The 11,049-nt window shown below is 41.1% G+C and overlaps 1 protein-coding gene across 1 annotated transcript; it reads left to right on the forward strand.

Moving 5' to 3' along the window:
• The first annotated feature begins 515 nt into the window (after positions 1-515).
• On the forward strand, positions 516-11,021 carry LOC134515962 (uncharacterized). Its single transcript, XM_063335644.1, has 8 exons — positions 516-1,334; positions 2,760-2,846; positions 3,052-3,285; positions 5,019-5,041; positions 5,924-6,069; positions 6,639-6,739; positions 6,834-6,935; positions 8,031-11,021. The coding sequence occupies exons 1-8, from the start codon at positions 786-788 to the stop codon at positions 9,819-9,821; spliced, it is 3,033 nt and encodes a 1,010-aa protein (XP_063191714.1). The 5' UTR covers positions 516-785; the 3' UTR covers positions 9,822-11,021.
• The last annotated feature ends 28 nt before the right edge of the window (positions 11,022-11,049 follow it).

Below are 11,049 nucleotides of genomic sequence, written 5' to 3' on the forward strand. Positions count from 1 at the left end.
TTAGAACAAAAGTGAGAATGAGATGAGCACTATCCCAATCTGTCGGCATGAGCAAAATCCTAAACTTAAACCATGTAATGATTTTGTAACTGTAGTTAGAGGTAGCTAATAACAGCCGTACCTCAGCACCGTGGAGTTACTTCGCTTAAACTCCGTATAGCTGCAGCCAGGAATAAGGACACCTCTCAGCCGCAAACGCCTTGTTCACCCGGTGCTTCCCACAGAACGAGGTCCCGAGGCCGCCTCACCACACGCAGGGCGGGAATTCTGTGGAGAGCCCGCCACAAAATGGCGGCGGCGGCGCTAGGGCCCAGCAGGCGTCCCGGGGCGTAACCCCCCACAACGTGCCGGGCAGGGGGCGGGTCCCAGCACCCTCCGCCCCGCCCCACGCCAACGGCATCACACCCGCACGGCTCCGCGCCCCGCCCCCGTGGCAGCGCCGCACGTCCCCCTCTGCTCTGACTGGAGGCCGGCGGTGTCAATCTCGCCCCTTCCCCAATCGCCACGGCGGTCTCTCCTTGCCCCGCCCACCACCCGCTGCCCCGTTCCCCTTCCAGACAGTTCGGGGCTCGCTGGGGTCTTCGGCTTCGTCGCCGCGGCCCGGTCTCGGTGCTGCCGAGCTGGAGGCAGCGGGGCAGCGGGACGAGCCGGGGGCGCCCAGCCGGCCCGCCTGCCAGCCGGGCCCGGGGCAACGAGAGGATCCGGCGGCGCCCAGCCGGTCTGCCGGCCAGCCGGGCCCGGGGCAGCCGGAGGGGCGTCCTCGGCCGCCCACCTGTCTGTCGCAGATGGAGGCCAGCCTGACGTGCGCCGTGTGCCTGTCCCTCTTCGAGGAGCCGGTGACGCTGCCCCTCTGCTCGCACAACTTCTGCCGGGCCTGCGTGCTGGAGTGCCTGGCCTCCGCCTCGGCCGCCCGCCTGCAGCAGCAGCAGCGAGGCCAGGGGCAGGCCCGTCTCTCCCGTGGGGGGCCGGGGCCGGGCGCTGGCGGCGGCGCGGCCGGCGCCCGGGTGTCGTGCCCACTGTGCAGGAAGTTGTGCCCGCTGCCCCGCGGCGGCGCCGCCGCGCTGCCTGTCAACACCACCCTGGCGGAGGTGGTCAAGCTCTACCGGTCTGGCGCGGCAGGGGCCGCCAAGGCCGGGGAGGCAGAGCAGGGGCCGGGGCCCGGCCTGCTCTCCCCGCTGGCGCTCGGGGGAACCTGCCAGAAGCATCCGAGCCGGCCGGTGCAGCTCTACTGCCGGATGTGCCGCCAGGCGGGCTGCGGGCAGTGCGTCTCTGAGGAGCACCAGGGCATCTTCCACTCCGTCAACCTCATCGACACCGTGTACCAGGAGGAAAAAGTAAGCGCGGCCCTTCCCCTCCAGCCCCAGGGCTCCGGCTGGGAGGTCGGGCTGGCCCGCAGGGCGTCCCGCCGGGCCCGGGGTGCTCTTCCTCAGAGAGGGAGCGAGGGAGTGCCCTGCTTTGAAGCAGGACTCAGGGTTAGTTTGTGGGCTCCCGGAGTGCACCTTTCCCCCCCTGCCGTCAGGCTTCATACACCACATACAGGGCACCAGGCGATGTTACAGCATCAACAGATCTCTACCCAATTTACCAAAGCACCTGAAGAGTTTGAGGGGTTGGTTACTTGGTTGTTTTTCAATATAGACTTGCAGTCTCTGATGAAAAAACACACTGATGCTAAGAGTGTATTACGCATCTGAATCCAGTTTTTCCAAGTTCAGGAAGATACTAGTGCTACTAACACACAACCCCACCCCCCCAGAGATCCCTTGTTTATAGGCTTTCTGAGCTGGCATACAAAATTTAGGTCATAGATAATTACATATTGAGAAATAGATGGTTTAGGTAAGTAATAATTTAATAAATGTAAAACCAAAATGTATTCCTATTTGCGTGAAGAAAGCAACGGCCTGGCCTGATGGTTGGTCGGCTGGTTGTAGTCATAGTAGTTGTAATTTTTGCCAAAATAGCTACCGTTTAGGTAGAATGAGCTTTTCATGCCCTATGCAAATTGGGTGCAGGGTGGCATGTCATACAGCAGTTCTGCTGTGTAGTAATTGAAGAAACTGCAGGGCAGTGATGAAGATTATAGGTGTAAAAGTTTAAGTACAGCACTGGCTGTTCTTTCAGCCAAAAGTTGGTTTTGCACTGATTTCCCTCCTGCCTCTCCCATCACCTATTGCGTGTCACTCAGGAAACCAGGGGAAAGCATTCTTTGTACTAGGCTTTATGTAAAACTTAGTGATACTGTGGTGAGGTAAAGGAGGAAAAACTCAGTGTTTTCCTCACTGAGTTTATCGCTCAGTGATAATCTGAATTTAAAATAGAATTGACTCAGTTATGGACAGCTTTCTATTTGATCAGTCTGAGGCATTAAAAAAGAAAGGGTGAATATCACACAGTTGCTTGTCAAACTGGAATAACAGCATTAAATCTTGTATTGTGATAGATGTGTGTGAGAGGGGAGAGGTTAAAAAAAGTGCCGAGGGAAACAATGCTTTAACTATAAAGTAACCCTGTAGCCATTCTAGCAACATGCATTGTAGATGAGCCTAAAAACATTACTTTGAGAGAGAGAAATAACAAAAGGAAGTTTGTGTACTGATCCAGGAAAGCATTAAATGTTACTAAGTGATGTTTTCAGTCACAACCTTTGTTTAATGTGTTGTACAGAACATTCCATGATGTGATTCTAGAGAACTACTGAAACGTATTTATTTTATGGAGTGGATAAAGTCATAATAAGTGTTTCAATTGCCTTGCAGGTAACTTTCTTCAGCAGTCTGAAAAAAATTAGAATAATAAATGAGAAGCTGATGAATGAAATCTCAAGTCAACCTAATGATACGGATGTGAGTTACAGATGCTGGATATTATTTTTATATATGTACATAAGTATACACATGTCTGTTTCTCTTCCTATGATAGGTTAATCACAACATGGAGCATACTGGTGCTTCTTGTGGCATAGATGTGCTCTGAGCTTAGTTAGGGATGTGACTCCATGTAGACGTTGCTACTGCATTTTCATCTGGTTTTATGTTCTTGTGCTTCTAGATGGCACTGAACAATGATGCGGAGATAATTGCACTGGAATTTGGAGAAATCTTCAAAACTCTGGAAATGAAGAAACGGCAATTGCTAGAAGATGTTGAAAATCAAAGGAGTAAAAAAGAGAAAGAATTTCAGATTTGGAAAAAAATGAAAGAAACTCACAAGAAGACCATTGAGAATTTTTTGAAGGATTGTGAAAAGCTTGTCCATGAGTGTGATCCTCAGCGTTTCCTGGAGGTGATGGCCTTTCTGTTATCGCATAATGAACCTCAAATGTCATGTAGAGCCTGCTATATTGTAGATTATGATTATGATAATGACTGTATCAGTCAACAAACAAAAAATAGAGACTAAAATTATTTAACACTTAATACTTTTGTTTATAACAGTGTTTTTCATTTTAGAAAAGCTTGAAAAGCTTTCTTTGCAGCTTATTATTGGTATTTAGTGAATTCAGTAGACACTTATTTTCTTCACTGAAAACTGATTAAATTAATATTGACTGTACAGCTGTTGCTGTAACACTTGCTATATTATGCTACCAGCTGTGAAAGTAAGCTGCCTTGGTGCTGGGTAGGGAGTCTTTTACTGCCTTCAAAATTGTCTCACATTTATTTGTTTTTTCATGTTTATTTTCATATGTTTTGTGTATTAAGCACTTCCATTGCATTTTTAAGCTTGTAAGACATTAAAAATGCTTTTTGAGGAAAGACTGGACCCCGAACTGATAACTTCTCTGTGCTGCACCATGGAGTACCATATTGGGATACCTGAGCTAAGGTGATAATACTGATTCTGAAACCTGCTGTAAGCTTTGCACCGAGGTGTGCAACGGAGATAAATCAGTGTACTCAAAGAGAGCTTAGGTACTTGTGACACATGCTGTGCTACATAGAAGTCTTCCTCATAGTGTTTAAGGGAACTGCAGAGGAAAAACAGCGTTTCCAATTCAGAGATAAATGCTAGAGTAACCCAGCTTAATCTTCACTGTTACCTAGGTTAGTGTTTCATCTCGTTTATGTTTAATGCTGTGGCTGCAATTGTATGGAATTTAGGCAGATGGTAGATATAGGGCAAAGTACTTAAATAACTACTGAATTTTGTGACATCTTTAACCGAAAGGCTAATGCTTTCCTAAGAAACCACAGCATATTGCTGTTTTCTACAGTGGGTCTTTTTGCTGCCTTCAGATAAATGAGAAGCTCTCTTGGAGTTTGACTAAGTGTCTGGTAGCAACCCATTATCCAAAGTAAAAGTGACTCTCACTTCTGGAAGAAACATTCTGACTCCAGTGATTAGTATGCTTTAAACTTAGTACCTTCCTGCCTCCCCCACATAACAGTATACAACTCATTTCAGGGAGGTGGGGTTTTGTTGTTGTTTTGAGATTCAGTACGGTGAGGTCACCAGGTTTTTACAGGGAAGCAGCAAGTCTATAATCCAGTCAGGTTTTTTTACTTTTCACTACTTGCTCTTTGGGAAGTATCCTTTTACTACAGTGCAGTGCACTTCATACTGACGTTATTTGACAGATTTTTAAAACTAAAAGATAGCTTTCTTCTTTTTTTAATCTCAGTGTAATAGCATCTTCAGAGCAGGTAGCAGAGGCTTCTCTCACCAAAAAATACAAAACAGTCTTTCATTTGAATGTTTACAAATATCTGAGCATCTAAAATGAATAATCATATGGGTCATGATTTGAATGCCTTCATTTGGCTCTAAAGGAGTTCTTTTTGTCTTTAACACAAAATATTACAAGATAAGTCATTGTCCCAGACATACTTTTTTTTTCTTTACATTTGGCTGCTCTTATTTTTTTCTTTCCTTTTTTTTGAGTGTTAACAAGTTTATTTCCTATAGTTCTGTAACAGGAAGACAGTCTGAAGTATTTTGGTAAAGCAATAATCTCCTTCTTTTGAGAGTTGTAGGAAAACTCATTCATATCTTACGAATTTTTATTTTATTTATAGGTGGCCTGTGGCTTGAATACAAGGTATATTTAATTTTTTTTCTTTTTTTTTTTTTAGTTCTGTAGTGTAATTTTAAGATTAAAAGCGAAGAAAATAGTTACTTTGGATATGGTCAGATTCAGCAACTTAAAATAAAAATAGTATTTAGTAGTTAAGATATAATGCTTTCAGATTTTTGGATGCTCTGTATTCCAAATTTTAGGAAATGGGTCAAGAATTTTAGTGATCTGCTATCTGGGGTTAAAGATAATCAATCTTTTGAATTGTCTCCCTGACAAAAATGGAGTATAAGAATTCATTAATACACGGTGATTGGCTATTTTTAGCTATCTTACGTGAACTCAGGAACACTGAAGCATGCCTGGAGCTTTTACAGAAATCTTTAAGACTAAGAGCGTATATGGACATTTTGCAGTGTCTTCATTTTTGTGTTTGCTGTGCACATACCCTGTATAATTCTTTCTAAAGATTGTTAATTACATTTCTTATCGCTTCTATAGCACAGTTTAAGAAAGAATATTGGAAATGGAGTTCTCTAAAATGTTGTGGCTCAGACCAACATTAGCAATGCCCTCTGAAGAAAGGGTATAATTTAGATGCAGGTATAGTACACTAAGAAAAGTGGGATTTTTTTTAATCTTTTTGCTGAACTACAGGCACTACTTCTTGCAATATACATTGTGTATGAAACCTAATTCAAATGAATTGTTAAGTAGTAAGTTTTAAGAAAAAAAAAAATCTAGGAAACTTGACATTTTATCGAAAACTTACTTTTTCTGATTTCTTCTCCCTCTTAGTGATTTCTTTTTAAAATAATTTTTTTGTATTAGGCAGGTGTAATTTTGTTATTGGCATGTGAACCTTAAGAAAAGTGTTTAAGTTTGGGTTTTTTTTTCCTTTTCCAGAATGAAAACTCAGCTTGACCTGATGAATATAGCATCCAGCTATGAAAAACCGCCAGAATATACTCAAAAGAAGATGGACATCAAACCTGTGGTTAATGAAATCTTGGCTTTGAAGTTAATGCCCATTAGTGTAGGCATTGTTAAAGGTAGGGAAGAGGGACTTATTATAGGACAAGGTTTGGGAAGTCACTCTAAGAACTTGCAACTTGTGGAACTAATTGCTAATAAACAATCTGCATGGCAAAAGTATGCAAGTGTTCAGAAGGCAACTGAGCAAACTGAGGGATGATAAATTCATTGAGGGCTTTTAAATGCATTTTGTCAATGTGCTTTCTCTAGAAGGTCCCTCGGCTGTATTTTTGGAAGCTGGAGGAAGCGTCATTATAATTTTTCTGTGCAACCAGTATCACCATTGTTGGAAGTGTGTTGCTGACCTAGACAGGCATTTGTTGTAGTGCAATACGAACATTAACTACGCTCTGATTAAACGCTTTTACCCCACCGGAGGAAATACTATGTTTTGTGTCAGGGCAAGCATCTCCAGGCATTTAGAAAACTTCTTATGCAGGCCCTGAACTTTTGACAAGTACTAAGGTCTCACTTAGGCCAATATACTTTTGTTCTTTATTGGAATCTCTTTAGATGCACAGGAACTGTTCAGTATTTCCCATACTTCATATGCTCGCCATCGGTATTTTTGTGTTCTTTCTAATAGATCTACCTTCTGGAGGAAATGAGAACTTGACAAAAAATACTCTACTTAAAAATAACATAAAGCAATGGCAGGAGCAGAAGAATATACCCAACACATTTCTTGTAAGTTATTGACTGTGGGGTTAGAGCACCGTACTATTTTGTTTATTTTGCTTACCAAAATGAGCTATAACATCTGCTGCAAAACATTTTTCAGCCTGTTGCAGGACAGGAGGAAGCACTAGCAGACGGTAGCAGGATCTGTACTCGCTTAATGTCAATATCAGAAATGTCAGCATTTCAAAACATGAGTCATGAGGTATGATTGAACATCTGTTGTAAGTATGGCTAAGTTACTATTTGTTATGACACAACTTTCTAAATAGCTTTTATAATCTTTTTTTCAGTTTTCTTAATGGAAAGGTACTCTTCTGATTCTAGAACGTAAATCTGACTAGGTTATTAAAAGCTGTCAGGATTTTACTCTTTTCTTTTTTCTTCAGAAAGCTGGAACTTAATCTTACTGCTAACTTCTAATATTTATTTTTATGTTTTGATGTGACTTTTTGAGTCAAATCTGTAGCTTTCTAATCCAAATGAGCTTCTGTTGCCTGTTTGAAGAGGAAGTCATCTGCCTGTATTCTGTTTTCTGAAGATAATAGAATTCACTCTTCTAAGACTACCTAAACTCGTGATAATTTGACACGAAACTGAATCCAGTCTCTTTTTTATTTCATTTCCAATAGTCTAGTTATACAACTAGATTTTTTCACTTAATAGTAGTTCAGTGTGGGTGGATGAGTATTGTTCTGTACAGAATGATTCTAGTTATGGTTAGTGAAGCCTGGCTGGCAGTGAATCACATAATGTATGTTCTAAGAATAACAATGGCAGATGATTAAATGAAAATGTTGCCGATGTCCTTTAAATATAGAATTATTTCTCTTTGCCTGTATTATTTTGGAGAACGTCTGTTTTCTATTCCCACTGAGAATGTAAGTTACATAGTTATTGTATCTAGTTTAAAAAAAAAATAATTAAAAAAAAAAAAACCAAACCCAACACTTAAATTGGTTTCAGGTGGTTATTTTTCATGACAACTTGAAGATTTGTCCCTTCGTGTCTAAGCTAGTATTTTTAGCTATTTCTGCTTAAATACAGTTTTCTATAGTCTCCTATTTGAAAACCTATTTTGTCGTCAGGGTTCCTTGTGTATCTTGTTCAATTGTTTTTAAAGAACTTTTTCCATAATGACTTGTGCTCTGTTGCCTTCTAGCAGCAATAGAAAAACACATCATAAATGCTATAGAATATACAAAAACTTTTCTTCAGTGTTAGGACTGTATGTGAGTTTTGTAACCTCTGAATCCACAAATGCCAATTTACTTAATGGGATTTTTTGCTGTAATTGTAGGAGTTGCGTTACAAATACTATATGGAACATCAGAAGCTCACCAATGAGTGCAAGACACAAACTTTACTTGCAAATAGAAAGTATAAATTTGTAACTGCTGAGGCTTTGAAGGATAGGTCTTCAGGAACTCCTTTTGTATCTTCACCTACCAAAGCTAATAGCACAGATAAAGTTAAAATGGGAACCCTGCAAAGAGCAGATGGCTTTGAGAGAAGCTTTTCTGGAACCAGTAATCACAGCATCCCATCCACAAATACAAACTTTTCTGAAAAAAATGGTGACTTAAAATTCTTTCATGAGAGAAGTTCCCAGGAAATAACCACTCCAGCCTTATCAGAAAACTCTAAAGACTTAGCAGTTAAAGAAAAATTGCCAATGCAGGCATCGGCAGTTACTGTTTCCAACAAAGTGGACACAAACTCTAGCACTTCATCTGGCTTAAAACCAGCAGCATCAGTAGCTGTTACTGTTTCAAATTCAGAATTTATAGATGCTTCTGCAGAGATGCTTTCTGCTTCACCTTTTGCTTTTGGCGCATGTAACAACTCGTTACCAAGATTTATTAAAGAAGCAGGTACATTTTCCTTAAAAAAGAAAGACAGGAAATATGTTTTCCCTCAATTTTATCTGGGAAAATGTGATCGTGCGGATAAAACCGATAATGAGGATGAAAGCAAATTTAGAAAACACAGTCCTGTAACCAAAACCACAGTTTCTGATGCTTCAACCAGTCCTAATTTAGACTCAGCAAAAAGTGAGAAGCCAGATTTTTTGTTTCCCTTTGGCAATTCAGAGAGAGATTGTTTTACAGGATTGGGAGTCAGCAATTCATCTAAGGTTTTACCGTTATCCTCACTTTTTAGCCAATCTGAGAAGCCATCTGACAAAAATACATCATCTCACATGAGAGAAAAAACACTTTGTGCAAAGGAAGCTGCAGAATGTGGTACACAGAAGCCATCTGTCTCAGGGGAACAAAAAGCTAATGCCTCAGAATCCATCACGACTGTAGCTTGCAGTACTTCAGAAACCAACGCTGCAGCTGGGGCGAGTGATGTCTCCGAGTGCCCCCTTCTCCCCAGTAATTGTGTATTTTCCTTCAGAAGTAACTGTTTTCAGTGGCCTTCACCAGTATTTTCATTTGGAAGTATTGTCAGAAATGCCTCTGACTCACAGACTTCCTCTGCGTTTTTGTCTGGAAATGGTACTGAAAAAATGGAAAAAGAGATGCTGAAATCTCCTGACAAAACACCTCTAAATGTAGGGAAGCCTGTATCTTCAGAGTGTGCAGAGCCTGCTTCTAGCCATAGTCATCCAAAATGTGAAGGTTTTCTGCTTCCCATGAACTCACCTAAGAAAACCGAAAGTGCAGAAATACTTGTGGATAGTAATTCTTCTTGCAGTCAGCCTTTATGTCCATTTGTGGTTCCTGTTAAATGCGAGAATGCATCTTCCACTCAACTCACTATTACAGCAACAACACAAGAAGAAACAAAGGTAAAAGATGAAGAAAGTGAAACTATGTCTGAAAACAGCTGTCCTCAGAGGGAAGATGCACCTGAGTCTGTACTGTTTCAGAATGCAACTTGTTCTGTGCCTGGCACATGCGATGATCCATCTTCAGGAGGTTCTGTGCTTACGCTAAATGAGGCAGGAGGAATGCCAAGTGACAGCGACTCTGACACTGAGGAGCTAAGTCAAACATCCACCTCTACTGACACCAGCAGCGCATCAGAATATTTTTCTGTTGCTGAAGACAAAGTATCTACCAGAAGAAAATCAGAGACATGAAGAGACAGTGAAATGGAAGATAACTTATACTTAAATAAGCTGGAATTGAATAAATGCTACTTAACACATTAAAAAGTGGGGATACTTGTGATTTTATAGCTGTTGTTCTCCCTGATTCTTGCCAATTAGCTATCTCTGTTAGAAACACAATTGCTTATCAGCAAGTACAATGTCCTAAAGTGATTTTTGTAGTACAAACCCAAATTGAAGAAACAACCAAAAAATGTTTTGTCCTGTTAAAGACTTAAGTATGACTATATATGCTGTATCTTTAAGAATGCAGACCTTCCAAGAAATGCCCCTGGGGTACGTGTGGGTGGTGGGGGACTGAGGTGTCCCAGAAAGCAGGTCCAGTGAAGCCTCAGCAAGAGGAAGCAGTATGTTGCTGTTTTGGTTACAGCAGCACTTGCACCAGGGTTAAATCAGTAAGGAGAGCACAGGCAACAGCCTTCTCCTAGGGAAGGGCAGGGAGGGAGCAGAGCCATGGGGAAAATAAAGGATGTTGAACGGCATTACTGAAAACTGTTTTGCGCATCTCCCTTTGGTGGTTTTCTTTTTCTGTGATGTATTTGATTTGTATTGAAGGTGCAACTTCTAGTGTGATTTCAATAATTTCTCTTATGCTTTTGAAATTAAGACACCACATCAATGTTCTTGTTATACACTGCAGAAAGGAAATGCTGCCTTTATGAAAAGTAACCATCGCAATTATTCTCAGTTCCTTTTGGCACCAGTTTGGGAAACCACAGACAGATAATAACTTGCTGTTTTGATGAAAGCATTAGGAGAATCTAGCTTTTAAATTACAGAAGTCTCCTTTTAAAATTCGTGTAACAATAGGAAAAAAGGAAAACAGCACTTCCTACTGCAAGTATTAATGATCCAGAACTCACTGAATTCTTAGTCTGTGAAATATGATACAAAGTGAGGATAAAAATACCATCTTTTCTAATGTATTAACCATTTTTTTGCAGCTAAGAGATAATTGTGCTTTAGCTATTAGAATAGGCAGATGGTAGTACTATTTCAGATTAAAGCACTATTTCCTTTAGCATTCACTTTCCAGCAAGAGCTGGTGCCAGATTTTAAATAAACTAGTCCTGCATTAGTTAGACATGTCAACTGGCAAGTATTAGATCAGAATGTTTAATGTCCCTTCAGAATTTTTCACTGGCAACTACATAGTAGTCTTAAAAAAAAATCCAAATTATCTTTGTAACTTCATAAG

The sequence above is a fragment of the Chroicocephalus ridibundus genome, chromosome 5 (assembly GCF_963924245.1).
Source record: "Chroicocephalus ridibundus chromosome 5, bChrRid1.1, whole genome shotgun sequence".
NCBI lineage: Eukaryota > Metazoa > Chordata > Aves > Charadriiformes > Laridae > Chroicocephalus > Chroicocephalus ridibundus.